The sequence below is a fragment of the Calliphora vicina genome, chromosome 5, assembly GCF_958450345.1.
Source record: "Calliphora vicina chromosome 5, idCalVici1.1, whole genome shotgun sequence".
Classification (NCBI taxonomy): Eukaryota; Metazoa; Arthropoda; class Insecta; order Diptera; family Calliphoridae; genus Calliphora; species Calliphora vicina.
This window is the reverse complement of record NC_088784.1, coordinates 86,938,946-86,962,615: the sequence shown is the minus strand read 5'-3', so window position 1 is coordinate 86,962,615 and position 23,670 is coordinate 86,938,946. Positions and strand designations below refer to the sequence as shown.

Sequence of the window (23,670 nt, the reverse complement as noted above, 5' to 3'; positions counted from 1 at the left end):
TTTTGGTTTCCCTGGTCATAAACAATGAACTCCACAAATCTAAAAGGGGATGAGGAGCAATTGCGTATGAAAAGGTTTTTGAGAAACATACAGATTGATCTCATCTGTTCAAAATATCTTTTGGCTGTGCCAAAACTTATACCTTATAAATCTCATGGAAAAAATCCAATATTGGCTACCGATTCCATACGGTTAAAATGTAAAATAAAAATTTAAAATATTTTTAGGTAAATAAAATTTAAAATATTTTTTTTTTAATTTATTTGCGAAAAACAATTTATGACCAAAAAATTATTTTAAATTTTGTTTTCAATATTTTTGTTTGAATTTTTTTAAAAAAAATCTTTTAAATTTATTAGTAGGGGTCCTACGCGGGAAAATTTTTCCGGGTATACCCGGGAATATTTTTTTGTAAATTTTCGGGAAATGTTTGTCGTCAATTTTCGGGAATTTCTATATAACTTTTCTTGTTAAAGTTACAATAATCCTATTCGTTGCGATGCACAGTGGTCGGTGCTGTATGGAGTCGGCGGCCAAAAATACTTCCACTGTAGGTATCAACTTGTAATTTCGGTCACGGCTTTATAAATATGTCAGAACTATTTAATGATAAAATGGGAGTGGTTGATGACTCATACCCACCCCCTACCATACCTTAGCATCCAAATTCACCCCAACGCGCAGTGCGAGGTTATGACACTCTAGTTAATCGAAATTTCATATCTCGGTAATAAATAATAGTACATTTATAATTTTTGGTACAATATATAATAAGGATATTACACACATTTTTTTCAAAAATGGGCGTAATTGGACAACTGCCACACCCACTCCCCATATAAGTGAAACTATAAACTTTTTAAAATTGATAAAAAATTAAAAATCAATAAGAATTCTTACTAAAAAAATCGCTCGCTAGGCAAGCCAATCAGAATATGTATTTTGAACTTTTGTTTTTATACGATTGCATTTTTGCCAAAATTTTGAATTATAATTTAAGCGTGTTTCTAAATGACTTTCTTCAAATGTGTAGCCCTCATTTTTAATATAGTTTTTCACGACATCCTTCACTTTTCGAGCTTTTTCAACATTCTAAGCATCAAATATCAAAAATATGTGAGCTCGAAAGTTTGCAATTATAAGACGTGACTATTGCAAAAACAATTTATAATAAGGACCAAATTCATAAAGTAAACATATTAAAAGTCCGTGGAAAAAAAAACAAACACAATTCTTTACATGCATAACAATAACAAAGCAACGCGAACATAAACTAAAATAAATTCAAAGTTGGACATCAAAAACAACGAGGCCGCTTTGGTGTATGGGAGATAAATCAAAGAGATGCAAAAGGATGCAGCTGAAATTTCCAATTTTAGAATCTTGGAATATTAGCTAATAAACCAGAAAAAATCCCATTGGAGACTTCAGTGGGGAAAACAACTAAAACTCTAGTTGAAATTGAATTATATGGACGAACGAACACTAAAAGTGACACTGGACAAATATTAATTTTATAAAAATACACAAGAAGCTAAACACTTGTAATTATATTAAAATTAAGTTAATACCTTCCAATTCAATATTCATTTTGATTTTTTTTCAAAAAAACTTTTTTTTATATGGTTTTAAATAATTTAAAGTTGCGCTTAATTTACACTTTTTCACTCTGCAAAAACCAACTGTCAACATGCTCTCATTTTTGAAGCTATTCTTGAAGAGTATAGTTGGAATAAAACAAAAAAAATTATAAATACTAAAACCTTGTTTTTATAAGAAATAGTGATGACACATTTGGTGACAAACTTTTCACTTTGTTTTTTTATTTTTGGCCTATGGGATCGACCAGTGTGCGATGGCCAAATTTATTGCTAATTGAATTATTCTATTATATCCATAGATTTTTTTCGGTTCTATCAACAGATAGTCATTTGGAAAATAATCATTACGTTGGAAATAACCAAATTTTATTCACTCAACTCAATCCACAGCAGAAAAATTCGGTTATAAAGAATGCATCAAATATAAATTTTATGTTTTTAAAGGAATTATTAATGTGCATAACAATACAACTCTTAAGTATATTGATATTTGTAGAAAATAATAATAATAATAATTTAAATAAGACAATTTATTTATTAGAAAACAAGTAAGAGAGCTATATTCGGCTGTGCTGAATCTTATATACCCTTCACCAAATTATACTTGAAAATAAAAATTTAAATATTTTTAGGTAAACAAAATTTATTTTTTTTCCAAATTTTTTTATTTTTTGGAAAAAAATTTTTTCCGAATTTTTTTTTAAATTTAAAAAATTTTTTTTTTTAATATTTAGCGAAAAAAAACTTTTGGTGAAAAAAAGTCAGGTTAAAAAATATTTTTTCCGATTTTGGTCTTATATACGTTAATGCAAAGGTCTTTGAAAGATCTATCATTATTGTCTATATTAATGACTTAGTAATCCAGATATAGGTAAAAAATCGAGGTTGTCCTGGTTTTTTCCTTATATCTCAGCCATTTGTGGACCGATTTTCTCGATTTTAAATAGCAACCGAGCCGGAAGAATTCCGGAGAAATTGATGAATCATGTAAGTAAATTATTTGGGGGCTACGGAAAGTTGATTTCAACAGACAGACAGACAGAATGACAAACTTATATATACCCTTCTCACGAAGGTGAAGGGTATACAAATAATGGTTTGTGGTTTAATTTAGTATTAAACAAGTAAGAAAGTATGGTCGGTCAAGCCCGACCATATAATACCATACACTAAGTAAAAGAGCAAAAAAAATTTTTCTTTTAAAATTTCAATAATTTATATTTTTGAGTGATTTTCGGAAGTGGGGTTATATGGGGGCTATGACCAATTATGGACCGATCACCATGAAATTAGGTCGTGTGATTTATGTCTATATTAAAGTTAACTGTGTTGAATTTTGTGTGTTTACCAAAATTTTTAAGCGATTTATGCACGTTAAAGTGATTTTCGGAAGCGGGTCTATATGGGAGCTATGACTAATTATGGACCGATCGTAACAAAATTTGGTGACATGAATTTTGTGTATATAAAACTTATTTGGAGCGGAATTTGTGGAGATACATATATAAATTAAACATTTATGACCGATAAAGTCCAATTTCGGGAGGACATTTGTATGGGGGCTAGGTGAAATAGTAGACCGATTTCAGCCAGTTTCAATAGGCTTGGTCCTTGAGCCGAAAAAATAATATGTACCAAATTTGATCGAAATATCTTCAAAATTGCGACCTGTACTCTGCGCACAAGGTTTACATGGACAGCCAGCCAGCCAACCAGACGGACGGACGGACGGACATCGCTTAATCGACTCAGAAAGTGATTCTAAGTCGATCGGTATACTTTAAGGTGGGTGTTAGACTAATATTTTTGGGCGTTACAAACATCTGCACAAACGCATAATACCCTCCCCACTATGGTGGTGTAGGGTATAAAAATTCCCGGGAATTCCCAGAAACGATTTTTAAAATTTTTAGGAACCCTATTTATTAGTGAAAAAAATTCGGGTCACAAAATATTTTTCGATTTGACTTAGTATTCCAGATATAGATCAAAAATAGGTGAAAAATCGAGGTTGTCCGAGTTTTTCTTTATATATCAGTCAATTGTAGGCGAATATTGATGCATGAATCATGTAAGTAAGTTATTTGGGGGCTACGAAAGTTGATTTCAACATACAAACGGACAGACGGATATGGCTATATCGACTTCGATATCTATAACGCCCCAGAATATATATAATTTGTGGGGTCGCAAATGAAATATGTAGAAATTACAAACAGAATGACAAACTTATGTAGACCCTTGCCACTCAAGGTAAAGGGTATAATAATAGCACGGTGCTACAGTGGAAAAAAAACTTGCAGAACGATCTAGCGTGGGTTATAGGACTTGCTGAGTAAATTACAAATTTTAGTATTACGAATTTGCACTATAGCGATTTGAATTTAACGGTCTTTAGCAACTGCCAGCGTGTTTATAAACATTTCCATATTCTTCTTATCAACAATGTTGATAGCATGTGACTGTTAGCTTTGTTTGAAAGTATGGCAACAGTAAGCTGCGAACATTAACTTCGAATATAGTTGTATAGTAGTTGTCGGTTAAGATCATTGTAGAAGGTTCACGAAAGATGGCGTGTGTATATATAGTGGCAGAGGTTGCAGTTGTCAATGAGTTTATTATAAGCGCTGTGAGAGTTAACATCAACTGTCTTGTACATTATAAAGTGTGTCTGAATTTCTGCGATTTTATAAACGTGTATAAAAACACTGAGTGACTATTTAATTTCTGTTGTTGTACATTTTGAATAAATAAAGAGTTGTTACAATTTTAAACTACTAACTGCTTTTATTTGCTATCAAAAGTATCCGTTTTATTTAAAGGAAATAAACCAACGTTTTAAAAGGGTTAAAACGTAACAGTATCAAAACATTTCGGAAACACTCTCAAATTCAGAAGTTATTCTAAAAAAAACGTTTTCAGTGATGTTCGTCCTGTAGCTCAGTCAGTTTTTGTCCAACTTTAAATTTTTTAACGAGTTTGGAAAGAAAAATGATTACGCTTTAAAATGGCGTGCATTCAAATGAAACATTTCATACATGCAATATAGAAACGAGATACCAGATATCGAGAGTAAAATCATGTGCTGACAAAATATTAATGTAAAGAAAAAGATATTAAAAATCAATGTTGAGCAATTATTTTTTTGTAAAATTAAAACTGAAAAATAAATTAGAATGCGGATTCCTGTAATGTTTATAAGGTCCCCTAGATGTACAAGAACCCCCAATTGAGGAACGTTGGTTTAGAATGTCTTGATGACATGGTGAGTTGGGATACGATAGAAGAATATTTGCTAAACTAAAAACATAAACATTAAATAAGTTTTGTCAATGACTCAATACAAAACAAAGTTAGCAAAAACAAAATAATAAAAACAAACAATTTATATACATCTGTATGCAAATATTTTTAAGTATGTACAATTATGTGTAACAATATTCCACAACAGTTTAACTTGACTTAAGTTAAAATGGATGAATCTGTGACTGGAAATTTTTGTGTTTTTAAATCAGAAATACATATGAAAAAAATAATATTAGAAATGACGACAAGTATATCGAGCCCTTAGCGCCAAATTATCGTAAGCGACAAAACACAAATTTTACAGGAGAAGGTTTTTTTTGATTATTTTGAAATTTATACATAGAATTAAAAGTGTTATGATGCGAAATAATATAATTTCGTTCAAGCTATTTGTCTATTTTTCAAAAATATTTATAACTATTGACAATTAAAAATTCATGAAATACTTTATTGAAAAATATGATAAAAAATTTTTTTATTGAATTTTTGCATAGATACAAATTTTTCGAATTGAAATTAAAATTTTATTTATGAATAGTATTTAATGAAATTTCACACTTATGTAGATTTTTCTATTTAAAATCGAAAAATAAAAACGAATTTTGAAATTTATTATCAGCAATCCCGCAATTCCCAAGAAAGTGTTGAAAAATTCCAAAAATGGTAATTTTTAGTTTTTTGGCTATAATATCCATACCAGGGTCGGTGTTATCGGGACCCTTTACAAAATAATTAGAAACATATTGGGCCACCTATAATCGGTTACTATATTTTTATATCGGATACGCGATTTGAGAATTTTTGCCCCAAAGTTTTATTTTACATAAAAAATAGGTGTTTTTTTGAAAGGATCTGGTCCCCTCGGTAACAACAATTTTGAAATTGGTTTTCCTTTAAAATATTTTATGAAAACTAAGCTTCTAGAAAGTAGAAATTCCTTATATATCCTCTTAGAAACTTTTTGCGATAACTTAAAAAGAAAAAAAAATTTTTTTCTTAAAAAATAGCAAAAAATCCCTTTTTAAAAATATTTTAAATTCAAATGCATATAACTTTGGACATAGTCATTATTTTTAAACAGTTCTTTTTCCATTTGACACATACATGTGTTGTTAGTCCAATAAAGGAAAACTGGAGAAAATCGGTAAATATTGGGATACGCTGTTATCAAAAAACTGGAGTAGGGTGTGTAAAAATGTTGAAAATTTAATTTTCAAATGCGAATACCTCCTGAGCTATAATAGATAATTGATTGCTACGACGAGGTTTTTTGTAGTGCTCGATGAGAAGATTCTACATGTATAATATTTTTGAAATCAGAACTCAAACCAAGAAATAATATCGTTTTAAAAATGTAACATACCCGAGGTGTCCTAATTTGAGTGACCTTGGTCGCGCCCCTGGTGGGCCCATTAGGTCCACGTTCAAAACTTAAACTCGACAACACTTCTTATTTGTGCATGTGAAATTTCAATCAAACCAATCTAACCATTTAGAAGTTACAGATTTATTTCCCTCTTTTTTTTTCTATACCACTGTGTGTCGCTTACGATAAAATTTGTTTACTGTAAAATATAAACATTGACTTACGATAAAATCTTACCCTCTATATTTTTGATGTTATTAAAAATTTTGATATTCTGAGAACGCTAAAGCATCAGTCGGTCCATAAAATTTTAATTTCTGCAATAAAACAAACATTTTAAAAATGTCGCTTACGATAATTTGGCGCTAAGGGCTCGATATAATTTTAATTTATATTATGAGTCAGTTAAATTATAATATAACAAAACTTAAGCTATTTTAGCTTATTGCCATAGATCTACATTCAGCTCTTTACTTCAGCAAGTAAGTTCATTGGAACGGTCACTCTGGCTAGAAACTTTTCTTTATATTCAAAATATACTGAAATCTAAACAACTTTTTTTTGGATCAGTCTAATGTAGACCAATAATTGAACATAATAATCACAATTCAGCTCAAACTTTAAAAAGTCAAAAGTAAACAAAACATATACATACACATTGACATGCTGCTGTACATATTCATTTTGGGGAGGAGTCTTTAACTCACACAATCGTATGGATATAATAAATATTTTATTTTTTTTTATAAACAATAACAACAGCCGTAACAACAACAAACAAATCAAACAAAATAAAATTGCGAAAATAAAAAAATAAGAAAAAAATGGTTGCAATTAGTAATAAAATATTAAAATCACAAAGTGATTTCGAAATAATAATAATGAAAATGTAACTTAAGTATTCATAACAAAATGTCTGGAAGAAAATTAAAAAATAATAAATGCAAATAATTAAAATTTACTCAGTGACAAATACTGAGCAAGAGTTGCTTTTATGAATAATTTAAAAAAACTAGGTGAAGCTCTACAACCCAGCAAAAAATATTTCTAGGATGCAGTAGAAACGAATGGGAGTAAAACAAACCCTGGTAATGACTTGCAATTACTGATTAACTTGCTTTTTACCGTCTGCATTACTTGGAAATAGTCGTATGATGTCTCATTTTTAAACTGTTAGTGCTGGTTCACACACATCAAGTTTACTTGAGCTAGTCTTGATCCACAAACTCAACTATACTTTTATAACTGCTAATTTTCAAGTTATTTACAATTAAAAAAAATATATAAAATAAAACACACCATTTCAAGGTTTTAGTTTATTCCAAGGGTGGTTAGTTTATTAACCACCATGGCGGATGGTATTAAAAATAATTATGATACAGATTTTCCTTTAAATTGGTTTGAAAGCTAATCATTTTGACAAAATTTTCTGATACTTAAAAACAAACAAAATAACAAAGTAACACTGAATTCGATGAACAATAAACAATCTGAGCTTTTTATTAAATGCGTGAAAGTCTCTTATAAAAACTGCAGTTTACAATATTTTCAAATTAATATATTAATTTAACCAGAGCATTCTGACGGCAAACTTATGCAAAAAAACATAAACGATGACTTTAAAAAATTTAATTTAAAATTCAAAATGCCAATAAACTATGTTTTAAAGACTATATAAGAGGTGGTTAGAAAAGTGACCACTAAATTGCAAAGAGTTAAAACAATGTGTTAAAATGCTATTGTGTAAACAGAGAAGTGCTAGAATTTTGCATTTTAACGCATTACTTGATAATCTGTATTTGTTATGAAGATTCTTTCTGTTTTTTTTTTAATTTTTTTTTTGCTGGGTAGCTTACTGTATGCTGTCCTTAAGAATGCTCTGGTTTTTGCTGGGAATGTGCACAAGGAAATGCTAAACAATTATAAGTTTTAATGTGTTTTTTTGTTTTGCAAATCTTAAATGAAAAATCTTCTTCATTAGTGGTATGAAATGTGCATTAATTGAAAATGAAATTTTCAACGAAAAATACTCAATTCTTGATATGAACATTTTTTGCTATTAAGAAATATGGAGTGAAAATAATTTTCTCCAAAGGATCAATTTCTCACAGAAACTAAAATCCATTTTTCGCCAGAAAATCCTTTAGATTTAATAAAACAAATTCAGATTATTGTTACTCAATTCATAGAAAATACATATGTACACAGAAAAAACTATTTCTTAACCCGTTTCAATTAAAATATTTATCACATATTGAACTGGTTCCAATTATTTCATAATTAAATCAAGTATTCATGTGCTCAAAAACAAAATTTTCTGATATTTTCTATTGAATTTTGAGTTTTGAATTTGATAATTTTGAAAATTGAATATACAATATTGAACTGGTTCCAATATTTCATAATTGAATCAAGTATTCATGTGCTCAAAAACAAAATTTTCTGATATTTTCTATTGAATTTTGAATTTGATAATTTTGACAATTGAATATACAATTTTCGTTATTGGTTGAACTTTAAATACAAAAATTATTGAATAGATAATTTTTGTAATTGAAAACTAATTTTATGTTATTTTTTGTGTTTTCAATTACGAAAATTATCTATTCAATAATTTTTGTATTTAAAGTTCAACCAATAACGAAAATTGTATATTCAATTGTCAAAATTATCAAATTCAAAATTCAATAGAAAATATCAGAAAATTTTGTTTTTGAGCACATGAATACTTGATTCAATTATGAAATATTGGAACCAGTTCAATATTGTATATTCAATTGTCAAAATTATAAAATTCAAAACTCAAAATTCAATAGAAAATATCAGAAAATTTTGTTTTTGAGCACATGAATACTTGATTCAATTATGAAATAATTAAAACCAGTTAAACATGTGATAAATGTTTGAATTGAAATAAAGTTTTATCTGTGTATATATCGAAGATTTTAATAAAATCGGGAAACGAAAGGGTTCACTATCAAGATTTTGCATACTTGGATTTTTTTATTAAAATACAATGAACTTTTCTGCATTTATTGGTGGATTTTAATGATACTTCCGAGAAATATTACTATTTGTTTCGATCGATGCAGAATGCTCTCTCTGGGCTTAATTTTGCAACATAGTATCCGATATTGGCTTGATTCGTTCTTGGCCTCAAAAGATGATGAGTTCCTTTAGTTCGGAATACATATGTTGCCAGAAAGATGAGAAAAGTTCATAGCTAACAATGACCAATACTTTGAATAAATTTATATTTGGTCAATTCATAAGGTCTACAAAAGCTTTAAAGTCGATTTTAAGTCCATAAAGTTGACTATTATTTTAAATTTCGTACCATAATACAAATTTAAAATATAATTTAAAATTTTGTTTTATTATTTCAAAAACAAAGCTGTTTGTTTTGAACTTTTGTAAATATTTTGTTTCTTTAATTTTTTGAAATTTCGTTTTTATATTTATATTCATTAAAAAATATTTTCATTTATTTGAATGTATATGTTGGAAAATGTTTTGAAGCTTTTTTTAAATAAAAGCATAAATTCTATTTTAAAATAAAGTTGACTTCAACCAAAATTAACTTTAAAATTTTTTTATAGTTAGGTTGTTTAATTTTAAATATTTTTAAGTAACAATATTAAAAAAAAAAATTTTAAACAATTATTTTTTTTTAAGTTTTGAATTTTTTTTAATTTATTAGTGAAAAAAAAAATTATGCCAAACAAATTTTTTTGTTGAAAAAAAAAAAAATTGTGTCTAAAAATATTTTTCCCGATTATGACCCTGATTTATCATTAAAACATGTAAGAGCTCTATATCTTCACCAAAGAGTACTTTAAAATAAATATCGAAAACAATTTTTGGTGCAATAAAATTTTATGAAATGAAATTTTTTTGGTAAAAAAAATAGTTTAAAAAAATCGAAATTTATTGTTTATATCTCAGCTATTTATTTGTGGACTTCAGAAAATTGATTTCAACAGACAGATATGGCTAAAAGTAGATTGTTCGAGAACCCAAGTGAACATCTTATAGTTTTGTCATACCTAGAATTTTAACTTTAAAAATTTCGATAAAAATTTTGAATTTTGGTCAATTGTTTTTATTGTTTTAAACTGTTGCCTGGTTTTAATAAAATAAATTCTGAACATTATTACTGAATTCCGGGAAAAAAATTCCCGAGAATTTTTTCCATTTTCTTATTTTGAACATTAAATTTGAATAGGAACAAGTAAGAGAGCTATATTCGGCTGTGCCGAATCTTATATACCCTTCACCAAATTATACTTCAAAATATAAATTTTAAATATTTTTAGGTAAACAAAATTTATTTTTTTTGCAGTTGTTTTTTTAATTTTTTGTAAAAAAATTTGTTTCGAATTGTTATTTTAAATTTAAAATTTTTTTTGACCCATTGTAGGTCCTATGGTCTTATATACGTCGTTGCAAATGTCTTTGAAATATCTATCATTAGATATCCATATTATCTATATTAATGACTTAGTAATCAAGATATATGTCAAAAATAGGTAAAAAATCGATGTTGTCCTGGTTTTTTCCTCATATCTCAGCCATTTGTGGACCGATTTTTACTGATTTTAAATATGTAACTCTCGAAAGCATGTCTGTAAGAATTATTGACGATTTGGATCCCGAAGATATCTGGGGTCTTCAGAAAATTGATTTCAACAGACGCGCGGACGGACAGACAGACGGATGGACATGGCTAACTATAAGGATTCAGAATATATATATTTTATAGGGTCGGAAAATTATATTGTGGAAATTACAAACGGAATGACAAACTTATATATACCATTCTCACGAAGTGAAGGGTATAAAAATGGGAAAAAGGAAAAAACTCCCGAAGAATTTTTATTCATAATTGGGCAAAATTCAATATTTTATTTTATATACTTGGGTTCAAAATTTGACCAATTTTATAAAAAGTATTGAAAATTATGAGCTTTTAGTTGCAATATTCAAAGAAAACCGGTTTTTCACAAGAGTTCTATTGGAAAAAATACTGTTCACATAAATCTTTGATGTACCTGTGCAATATCTATATTGGCCCATTTGTCTGGTTTTTCGATTGATTGAAGCATACAATTTTTTTTTTCTTAAAACATTTTTTATGCTAAAGTATTTAAGTGTATCATTATGTTATTTTAATTATAAACTTTTAATATTTGTTGATATTTTTGTCTTGATATTTTTCCTTAAATAGTTGTACTATAAAATATGTATGCGGTATTTATAACTTTATTTAGATTTTTTTATGTTTAGCAATTAGTAGTAATATATTTACAATAGAATAAATAGTCAACTAAATAACAATAATAGAAAATATGAATAAAACAACAAAAAGACACGGACGTGCTATTACCAAAAATGGGGTGACCATAAAAATATTTAAACAAAATGATAATTTAATTGAGAACTTTATAAGGGAACAACGACAGGTCTACAGACATTTTCCAAAAAAAAAAAAAAAAAACAATGGCTAAAACAAACAACATTTCACAATTAAATGTTCAACACTTTAATAATGTTGACATTGTTGTTGGAGCGCCCCCTCATTTTTATTTATTTTTTAGTTCCCATTTAGACTGGAAAGTTAAATGTAGCGCTTATAAGGAAACTCAACCACATGTTGGAATATAGATTTTTTAGTCATTGTTTAATATAGAAAATGTGTGTGCTTTAGTGTGGACTCAAATGATGATGCTGGTGGTGATGTGATCGTTTCTATATAAACGTCATTTAAATGTGTCAAAGTTGAAATGACGTCATTATTTTTTTAATTTATTTAACATCATTTTATCAAGTACATACGTAGAAAAATTGCCAAAAAAAATTTGCAGGAATTATTCATCATTTTAAATGAATTGTTAAATTTTAACACTTGATTAATTAAAAAATTTTGTTTATTTCATCTTTTTATGATTGCGATTTTTAAAATTTGAAAAGAAAAAAATGATTAATTAGCTCCAGCAGCTAACGTTTCTTTTTTTAAAAAACAAAACCACTGGCTGCACTTTTTTATTGCTGATCATTTAAAACATGTTTTATTGTAAATGCTGTTTTGCTGTATTTAAAGTTTTTAGCTGAAAAACTTGTTTTTTTTTGTTTTAGATCGTGATTTATTTTTGCACTTTTTTTTTGTATTTTGACTAACTTTTAGTGCAGTTCACTTAAGTTTATATTTTCAAGACAATTTTTACATTAATAAAGGAAACGGCTTAATAAAACACATAAAACCAGTACAATTTTTAAAGAAATATTCATAATTATAATAATAGTTGCAATAAAAACAAATTACCACATACATTTAAATTTAGGTTCGCTTAATTAAAACCACAATATTGCATTTATTTGACTCATTTATTTCAAACTTTGCGCACAATGAACAAATTATTCATTAAATTCAATTACAACGGCCACTTGTTTTTCTTATATTCGTACTTTTTTTTATGTACTAAATGTATGTACTATATTTTATTTCTTCTTCTTCCTCTTAAGCGCGCTTTAATTTTCCATTTAAACACTTAAACTGTCAGTTTTATTTTTTTTAGATTTTTTTTATTACACACACGCCACCACGATCCGCAATGCACCGACTCAGAATTAAAACTAAATGGTCAAACCCAACGAAGATCATTTTCTACTCTAAGTATGTATCCATTCCCCAGTTTACCCTGCCCCTCTTTGTGGTATTGATTGTATCAAGCACAAGAGTATGTATTTGTTGTACACAATCAGGGCTGGCTAGCTTAATCATATCAGTTTTGAAAGTATGTATGTACATTAGGGTGGGTTGATTTTGTTGATTTCGTTAGCTTTTGGCATGAGGAAAAAATGTCCACTACGACATATCATAAAAAAAGTCGGACCAATATTTTAGAAGAACCAGTTTTATTACATATTTATTGCGATTTTCACCACTGTGCGATATTTGAAAACTTTTAGAAATTTGAATTTTTTTATATTTAAAAATTTGTCGTTATAAGAAAATTTTACGATATTTAAAAATTTACGATATATCGATATTTTACGATATTTGAAATTTTGTATATTTTTAAAAACTGTAAAAATATATATATTCGAAATTTTTAAGATATTTGAACAATTTTCAATATTTTAATTTATTTATATTTCGATAATTAAAAATTAAATATTTACAATATTAACAAGTAAGAGTGTTATATTCGGCTATGACGAATCTTATATACCCACCACCAATATAATATGGCCACCTTTTATTGTGCGTTTTGTTTAAAAATATTTATCTGCTAAACCGATTTGGTTAGTTCAAAACGTTTGGTTTATTTCCTTTAAATAAACCGGATACTTTTGATTGCAAATAAAAGCCGTTTAGTAGTTTAAAAATTGTAACAACTCTTTATTTATTCAAATGTACAACAACAACAGAATTAAATAGTTTTTTATACACGTTTGCAAATTCTCAGAAATACAGACACTTTATAATGTATACGAATTCACTTGAAAAATACAGCACACTTTAAGGCACTCAGTTGATGTTTATTCGAGTAGCGTCTCTGATAAACTCACTCACGACTGTAACCTCTGCCACCATTTATAACACTGCATTACCATCTAGAAAGCTCTATTTCTACAATGTTCCTTAACTGAATATTCGAATTCAAACAGCGTTGCCAACTTACGATCAATGGTCAACTGAAAGCTTTTATTTAATAATGCCCACAGATATGTTACAGTTTGCTATTACAGCACTGTTATTTGAAAGCATTATGCTACTTTTAAATCAGCCCTTAAAATCGTTATATTTGAATTCAAGTACAATTTCGTAACAATATTTTCTATAACTAGAAAACATCAATGGTAAATTTCACATTGTATTTTCCAGATGTAGGCCTTACAAATAATTATAGGAGCTACATATAATTATGCATCATATTCACATGTGTATTTAAATGTTTTAGGAAAGTGGTCCTTATATGGGAGCTATGATTTATTATGGACCGATCTTCATAAAATTTGTAATTTGTAAGATATTTATGCGTATTTAAGTGATTTTATGGAGAGGGCTATATTGAAATATGGACCGATCCACACAAAATTTGGTTCTGCGATCTGCTCATAAATTAACATAGTTATTGCTGCATTTTGTTTGGATACTGCTATTACATAGAAATTTATGTACCATAAAGCCATAATCTGGAAAAAAATTAGTTTGGGGCTGGAGAAATAATGGACCGATTCTTACCATTTTCAAGAAATACTTGACCGATTTTGTCCATTTTCAATACCGAACAGTTTTTATCAACATCAGACGGACGGACATAGCTAGATCATCTTAGAATTTTACCAGCACCCAGAATATACAAACTTTTTGATTCTAAAACAAATATATCGATATGTTGCGAACGGAATGTAAAACTAACCTCCATTTTTTTGGTGGTGGGTATAGCAAATTAATTGAAATTTCAAAGTTTTACGATATTTCAAAATTTTCAAACAAAAAAAATGTTTTAACATATTTAAAAATACGATAATTAAAAGTTTTATATTTAGATATTTTACGATATCGAAAATTTTACAATATTTGAAAACTTTTAAATGTGTATTTGAAATTGGTTTATGTTTAAAAAGTTAACGAATTTTTAAAAAAAAAAAATTGTACGATATTCGATTTTACGATCTAAATAATTTGTAATTTTGCATGGGTTTTCAAAATATTTGGAAAATAACAAATTTAAAAATTAAATATTTGAAATTTTTTACTATAATTAAAATATTGACAATTTCACTATATTTCGAAATTTTACGACATTTGAAAAATTTACGATAGTTAAAATACGATATTAGAAACTTTTATCCTACTTTGAGGTATTTCGAAGATTTTACGATATTTGAAATTTTTCAATATTTTTAAAAATTAATTTATTTTAAAATTTTACATTTGAAAATTTTACAACATTTCAACGATTTGAAAACTTTAGGAATTTAAAAATTTTTCCATTTTTGAAAATGTTACGATATTTGAAATTTTTTATATATTTCAAAATAATTTACGATATTTTTTTGAAAAATTTTCAATATTTTTATAATTAAAAATTTTAAACTTAAATATTTTAAAATTTTACGATATTTGAAAATATTTCATATATTTAAAATTTTCTAATACACATTTAAAAAAAATTATATTTGAAAGTTATTTGAAATATGTTTAATATTGCTCAAATCTCGGAGAATATAGCTGATTCACAAAATATAATTGCTAAAGTTGATAAGTTATGACGAACAATGGACAATCTTTCATCCAGCAGAGAGTCGTGGTGATGCTCCAGTTCATTTTAAACTAAAAATGTTAATTTCAAAAGAAATTTGTTCAGTAAAATTTTTTTTGGTGAAAAAGAGAACTCTGATTAAAAATATTTTTCCCGATTTTGTTCCAGTGTACGACCGAATTATTACGGCGTTATATACGTCGTTGGAAATGTCTATCATTAGATATCCATATTGTATATATTAGTGATTTAGTAATCCAATGGTTTTTTGCCATTTGTAGGCCGATTTTCTCTACTTTAAATAGCAACCGAACCGGAACTGTATCTGATATATTGCAGTATGAATCACGAATGTACGTTGGTGGCAATATCCACTCTGCTGTCTATAACGATGCTGAATATATACTATATGGACGGAATTTCAAACTCATGGTGAGAGGTATAAAATATCTTATTTTTTAACGAATTAATTGATTTTTCTAATGTTTCTATAATTTTAAGTTGACTCAGTTTTCCATTCCTGGTAAAAATATAATTAAATAAAATACAATATTTGCTGAGTGAACTACAACAACCAAATGTAAGTTTCATTAAATATTTAAGTGGGTTGTTTAAATTGTACGAGTATACAAAATGTAGTGAGCTTTATTATACTCCACCAAGAGCAGATACTTACAATGGATCAACTCCACACAACAACATCGTTGGAAAGATCATTGCTGTGATTTATTGAGTATTTGCTAGAGTATGTGTTAAAGTTGGGAGAGCTTTCTGGTTGTTTATTTTTGAGAGTAAGTGAGTGATAAATACTGCAACAGCAACGATTGTGATTACTTTATTATTCATCTGGTCACTCGTATTTAGATTTTAGAATTTGTTTACAAACATGTTGACTTTTGTGTAAAAAAAAGCAAAACAATTTAAGCCATTTTTAATGAAAAATAAAAATAAGGAAAATATTTATGAAGTCTGTATGTAAATTACAATTAATTTCAAAAATTTGATTTGCGGGTATCATAATTTTTCTGAAGGTTTTTGCGTAAATAAATATAATGGCGTCCTTTTTTTTTTGGAAAATTTTCACTCCTTGTGGTGGTTCAATGCACCTAAAGACGCGCATTTTGTGCACATTTCTCTGTAGGTCAAAAACGGTGTAATATATTGCAAATCTGATTTCACCAGTCGATTCTGAATCAAAAATTAATACAATTGATGTTTTTTGAATCCTTAAAAATAGTTCCAAAAAACCCACAACCCACAAATAACATAAAAAAATAAAAAAAAGAATTTTAGTTTTTTTAAACATGCTCGATGAAAATCCATTTTAAGGTTAACAAAACGGCACCAATATTTCCTTTCTATCACTAACCGTTAAAATGTTATGTGGCTTCAAAGTTATTTATTTAACAAAAAAATAATATTTTTTAAAAAAAAGTTTAGACATTTTTTTATTAGTTTGGCTTAACAAAACATTTTTAAAGCTACATAACTTTTTAACGGGTTGTGATAGAAAGGAAATATTGGTATTTAAAAAATCTAAAATACTTTTTTTATTTTGTTTATGAAATATACGCCCCTTGTTGTTGGTTTTTGGAACTATTTTTAGGGATTCGAAAAACATCAATTGTATTAATTTTTGATCCACAATCGACTGGTGCAATCAGATTTGCAAAATATATTCAACCGTTTTTGCTCTACAGAAAAATGAGCTCAAAATGCGCGTCTTTAGGTGCGTTGAACCACCACAAGGAGTGGATATTTTCCATAAAAAGGACGCCATTATTTTTATTTGCGTAAAAACCTTCAGAAAAATTATGATACGCGAAACCGTGGATAATATGTTGATCCACCACAATACACCAGAGAGACACTAGAAAGATCAAACAGTAAGTGGGTTTGTCACCCAATAAAGTCATGGCGACCGTTTTGTGAGATTTATTTAATGATGATTTGAAAACAAAAGAACTGCATTTGACCAAGAAAAAACTTATCTTTCACAAGAACAATGTAAGGGTGCAGTTTCTAGTGCAAAAATCCATGAATTAATCTAGGAATTGCTCCCTCATTCGTCTTATTCTCTGGATTTAGCCTCTGGATGTATTCTCTCAAACCTGAAAAAAAGGTTCGGCGGAACGCGATTTGACTCCAACGATGAAATCATCTCACAACAAAATACCTCTTTTGATGACCTCGATAGATCTTATTTTTTGGAAGGGATAGAAAATTAGAGAAAAGTTGGACAAAGTGTGTAGAGCTCAAAGGAGACTAAATTGAAAAATAAAATTATTTTTTATTCTAGAATCTGTGATTCATTCAGAAAGTCACTTGTTGATCCGAATAAACAAAATCTCAAATAAGTATTTTAAAATGAACCAAAAGAACTATCGTTGTTAAAATAATATTTGAATTAATGCACTTTAAAGAATTTCACACGTAAATTTACTTTTTTTTTTACTTACTTTAAACAATTGACAGTATTTATTGAAAATTTTAACATTTAATTGTAAATATTCTTATATTTTTGTTTTGTTATTATTTCTTTAAAATCATACAGACTCAAGCGATAGGTTTTATTTGTTAACATTTTATGAATGAAACTGAATTGTTTTGATTGTGCTGTCACACTCTCTTTGAAACCAGTCGGCTAAGTCTTGCCTTAAATGGTAGAAATCCCACTAACAAATGATCTGCTTTTAAACTGAACAGATAGATACTCGTACCTTTACTCCTACTCTTAGTTTTGTTTCACTGAATTTACGTATGTTATGCGGTGAAGCTTCAAGCACTCGCTCATATTTACAGCTGTTTGCTAAAACAAACTGTGAATCAGTCTTAAACGCAAGCGATAGTAAAATTATAAACGTGTGTAAAATTGCAAAAAACAGAAAATAAGCGTCATAATAAAACCGCAATGTTGGATTAATAATAATATTGGTAATAAGAAAAGTTAACAAATTTCTTAGAAGAAACCTGAAAGTTTAGAAGTGAATTTGAATTTCCATTATGCAGCTAAGAATTTTGTAGTGCTCGAATATGGTTTCCCCTACTATACGATAATATTAAATATTGTAGTTTTCAATCCATCATTTATAATAAACCAACTACTGTGTTATGAATTTAGATCAGTCAAGCATGAACGTATGGCTGGAAAAGCCTTACCCAGCACCTGTTAGGGGTATACATTATGACTTAAACTAACATTTTGACTTAAAAATGCGGGATTTACAATATATGGCGTATCTTTTGAATGCGGTTTTTGTTTTTAATAACTTTAAGTCATTTTGAACTGTACATATCTGTCATTTTCTAAACAGCAAAGTTTTTTTTACTTCGAAAATGTCGAATTTTGTATCAACAAAGCGTCATAAGCGGGAAGTTTCGCTTTACTTCTTTAATTATTAAGCTTATGGTGAATGTATTCCATCGGTTTCAATATGCTAGAAATGGTTTGGGAGGTTCAGAAGTGGAGATTTTGACACGAAAGACAAAGATTGTCCAGGTCAACAAGAGCTTGTAAAATCACTGGGAGCTACGCAAGCAGCAATTTCAAAACGTTTTCGAGCAGCAGGATTCATCCAAAAGTAGGGAAATTGGGTACCATACTAATTGAAGCCAAGAGATCTTAAAAGTCGATTTTGCATGTCCGAAACGATGAAAAATGGACCCATTACTATAACCCAAAGCGTAAGTGATCGTACGTGAAGCCCGGCGAACCATCCGAATTGACACCAAAGACAAATATCCATGGCGCTAAGGTAAATCTCTGTATTTGGTAGGAGCAAATGAGTCATATCTATTATGAGCTACCGAAATCTGACAAGACCATCAGAGGGAACGTGTACCTAACGCAACTGATTCGTTTGAAGCGAAAATTGGGCAAAAACCGCCAAGAATATGCGGCCAGAAATGAAATATTAAATCATGACAACGCTCGGTCATATGTTGCAATACCTCTTAAAAGGTATTTATAATGAAGTGGTTGTGTAATTTTGTCTCACCCGCTTTATAGTCCAGACAGTTCCCGGTAATTTAGGTTTGAGTAAAATATTCTAAAAACGCAAAGCGCAGATCAACGAATAGCTCCACTCTTGAATATCCCTATATGTTACTTTAATACTGTTACGTTTTAACCTTTTTAAAACGTTGGTTTATTTCCTTTAAATTGATTGCAAATAAAAGCCGTTTAGTAGTTCGAAAATTGTAAAAACTCTTTATTTATTTAAAATGTACAACAACATAATTAAATAGTCACTCAATGTTTTTTATACATGTTAATAAATTCGCAGAAATACAGACACACTTTATAATGTACACGAATTCACTTGAAAAACACAGCACTCAGTTGATGTTTGTTCGAAAAGCGTCTCTGATAAACTAAACTCACTACTGCAACCTCTGCCACTATTTATAACATTGCCATCTGCATTATAGATTGCTCTTTAACTGTCAAAGTTCGTATTTTCTAGAGCTTTCTAATACATACGCCATCTGTGGTGTACTTTCTACAATATTCTTTAACTGAATATTCGAATTCGAATATACGGTCGCAGCTAACAGCGTTGCCAACTTACGATCAATGGTCAACTGAAAGCTTTTATTCAATGTTAATAATGCCCACTGATATGTTACAGTTTGCTATTACTACTTCTGCTACTTTTAAATCAGCAGTTAAAATCGTTACATTTGAATTCAAGTACAATTTCGTAACAATACATTCCTGCAACATATGCACTGCGAGCCAAAAGAACTGTTTATTTTATGAGGCCAAGAACGAATCAATCCAACATCGGATACTAGAGATATAATTTTAGGGTCGCATAATATTGCCTATCAAAATCAGGGCGTACTCTATCTAGTCTGATCGCGGTACCTCTTCTTTACCCAAGCGAATTTATATTTAAATTGGATCATCGATTTAGAGCTATATATTATTTTTTTTTTTAATTCTTCCACAATGCCTCTTCCACGTGTAAGCATTGTAATCAAACTCATCGAAATTCAATAACCTACCTTCTATTGAGACAAGGACAAGCCCTGTTGACACTGCTGCAAATCGGTCCATTATATCACCTAGTCTTCTGAAACAAGTTAGTTTTATGTAAGCAGAAATACAAATTTTGGGACGCTCTTTACATAATTGGTCATAGCTTGAGCAGCGTTACTAAAAACTGTTAGAAAATTCCACTTTGGTTTATTAATTAGCTTATCGTTGGTAAAAAGTCTCGATATTAACATTTCACTTTTTCTCGATAATCATTTAGAATATCTTTCACAATGCATGTATTGCAACAATGCTCGTATACTTAATAATCGCATATATACATGATATCCAATGAGAGGTTTATATACAAATCATGATTAATTTACCTAAATCGAAGCACTTCATATCATTTGAGTTCCTTTACATCTTTGTCAATCTAATTTTGTGCACCCAGCACAGTTCCACAGCTCCAGTATTATTACCAATGGCTAAAATTTGTCCCTCTTGAATCCAGGCTAAAGCACAAGCGTGATCTCCCTCCTCATATTCCACTAATTGTTCAATATTACCGGGAACAGCATTCCAAAGATAAACCGCATTTCCCAAAGCTACTGTTACTATGTTGTCCGCGCTCCAATCCAACAGGTTTAGATCTATTGTGTAAATATGGAGTATTTTAGTTTATTTCACTTTTATTAATTTTTTTATACTTACAATAATCATTAATAATGTCCGGAGCATCCAAAATGCGGTCGGATGTAGTGGGTATATAACGTGAACCACTTTTAGTCGATATCGGAGTTTTAATGGAATAAACTACCTTCAAGGGATTAATATGAGACTCTGGGGCCGCTGGTGCCTTATTTTGATACGATAGAATTCGTGTAGTTTTACCATCAGCTACTTGCATAGAATCTGATATTAATTTTTGCCTTTCAGCCTTAGCTGGCGTCATTTTGTTGGCATTATTAGAATTGCTTTCATTCTCTTCGTCATTTTCCGATTTGTCCTGTTCTTGTTTTATCTGAAATATCCTTAATAAACAATTGCATATTCAGATTTAGTCCATTCCTACTTACCAAATAATGACCTAATTCGAAATTTGTAGTTCCACGATTGGGTATAAATCTGTCACCTCCGCCTGGCGTCTTAGAACCTTTGTTTGGTGTTGGTGTCTTCTTTGTTTTGCCCTCAGCATTTTTGCCCGGTGTTTTTGTGGGTGGATTAATACCTGAAAAACTGGTGTTATATGAGACCGAAAGTACGGAACGTGTAGCATTTATGCTGCCATTTAAACTAGCGGTGGATGCTTCCAATTTCTTTTGCCACCGAGGAGCAGGTCCACGAGTGATCTCCCCATCCATGGTAAGTGCACCATTAATTTCGTTAAAGAAATTGAACTGAGACATTTTGTTCAAATCAAAATTGTTTTTTAATGTTCGAATAAATTTATAATTTTTGTCTAATGAAATAAAATCTTTCAGACGTCCAAACTTTTCGGCTCAAAGCCGAGTGAAAATTCACACGCACTGACGTGGTCTTATCTATTGTTTAATTTTAAGTGTTTTTGTTATTTTAAAAATTTTTATGGAAAACTATTACAAAGTGAGATAAAGAAAATTTGCGAATGACAATGAAAAACCGGCGTTTCTGCATTTTGCAGAAAAAATAGAATAGAAATAATAAAATGTTACCAGATTGGTAGCATGTTCCGGCTGACATCAGCCAATTTGGCTGACATCAGCCGCTCACTTGCTGATGCCTGTGTAATTCTTATGGGATTTTTTGGCTGATAGACCCCCCAATTTCAAATCGTAAAAACTTCATATAAAAAAAATGGTTTGGCTGACGTCAGCCGCTGATGTCAGCCGCGGTGTTGCCGCGGCTGACTGGTTTTTGTCTCGACTATGAAACTGAAACGGTTATAAATGTTTCTACACATTGCAATGTCTTGGATACTCTACACATTATGGGTTTGTGATGCTGCTAAAATCAATAAATTCGCTTGGATACTTCTTAGGCGAATTGAAAAATAGTCTTGACACACACCTTTAGGTAAGTTAAAAATTAAAATCAAGAATACATATTTTATTTTTTATATTTATAGGTATTACTTTTATTTTTTTGTGTATAAAATATTAATTTAAATTAAATATATAAAATAAATTAAACTAGTCTTATATTTATAGAAAACTAATATATTTTTCATGTAATTTAACTACTTAAAACAATTAAAATAAATACTTATGATTATATTTTGTTTGCTTAATAACAAAATCGATTTTTTTCAACAAAAAAAATCCTGTAGCTTCTAAATAAAATATTGGGCTATTTGGAATACATAGCTGTCCAAGTAATATGACTAAGTAATAAACATGTTTATGATAGATTTTATAGATATAAATACATATTACAATAAGAATTTAAAATTAATGTTTTATTAATGATTTAAGAGTATGTAAGTTAACTAAAAAATATTGCATTTTTATTAAAAACTAAGAGATTGCACATTTCCGGCCTAAAGACAACGGAAAAATATCACATTTTTCACTTAAAACTACTTATATTAAGTCAGTTAATGATTATATATTCTTATTTAAATTATAACTAATTATAAAAAAATTGCACAAATATTTATTGCACTTGTTAACAAAATTGTTTGTTTTTGATTAAATTATGAAGAATTATTGTATACAAATGTAATATGAGAGACAGTGTCCCCAGGACCCCAGGGTGTTTTACTAAGTTTAGAATAATTTTTAAATTAAAAAAGTGGTAAAATTTACCTCCATAGTTAAAGGTTAAATAAAAAGGAAAATATAAAATATCAAAATTCGGTATTTACAATAGATGGCGTATGTTGAATTTTGTACCAACAAAGCGTCATATGCGGGAAGTTTCTCTTCACTTCTTTAATTTTAAAAAAGTGCCGCTGAAGCACACCGATTGCACACTAAAGCTTATGGTGAATGTGTTCCATCGCTTTCAATGTGTGAGGGATGGCTTGTGCGGTTCGGAAGTGATGATTTTGACACGGAAGATAAAGACCGCCCAGGCCAACCAAAACAGTTTGAAGACCAAGAATTGGAGGCATTACTCCATGAAGATTGTTGCCTAACTGAACAAGTGTTTAAAAAATCATTG

The 23,670-nt window shown here is 29.0% G+C and overlaps 2 protein-coding genes across 2 annotated transcripts in view; both read right to left on the bottom strand.

The window, feature by feature from the left end:
- The window catches only part of LOC135960873 (transient receptor potential cation channel protein painless-like), a 55,692-nt gene extending 42,810 nt beyond the window's left edge, over nucleotides 1–12,882 (bottom strand). Inside the window, exon 1 of the mRNA XM_065512273.1 lies at nucleotides 12,603–12,882. The gene's annotated coding sequence lies outside the window, so the exon portion shown is untranslated. The remainder of the gene's footprint in view (nucleotides 1–12,602) is intronic.
- An 8,064-nt stretch (nucleotides 12,883–20,946) lies between these two features.
- Nucleotides 20,947–21,935, bottom strand: LOC135961436 (cell division cycle protein 20 homolog). The gene is made up of 3 exons (XM_065512935.1): nucleotides 21,606–21,935; nucleotides 21,241–21,550; nucleotides 20,947–21,179 (listed from the first exon to the last, which is right to left on the bottom strand). The coding sequence occupies exons 1-3, from the start codon at nucleotides 21,933–21,935 to the stop codon at nucleotides 20,947–20,949; spliced, it is 873 nt and encodes a 290-aa protein (XP_065369007.1).
- Nucleotides 21,936–23,670: the final 1,735 nt, after the last annotated feature.

Excerpts from the sequence above, each read along its gene's own strand:
- LOC135961436 (XM_065512935.1), bottom strand. The coding sequence starts at position 21,935 with ATGTCTCAGTTCAATTTCTTTAACGAAATTAATGGTGCACTTACCATG. Across the intron at positions 21,551-21,605 it reads TCGAATTAGGTCATTATTTG|ATAAAACAAGAACAGGACAA; the intron begins GTAAGTAGGAAT and ends AGGATATTTCAG. Across the intron at positions 21,180-21,240 it reads GGACATTATTAATGATTATT|ATCTAAACCTGTTGGATTGG; the intron begins GTAAGTATAAAA and ends TTTACACAATAG.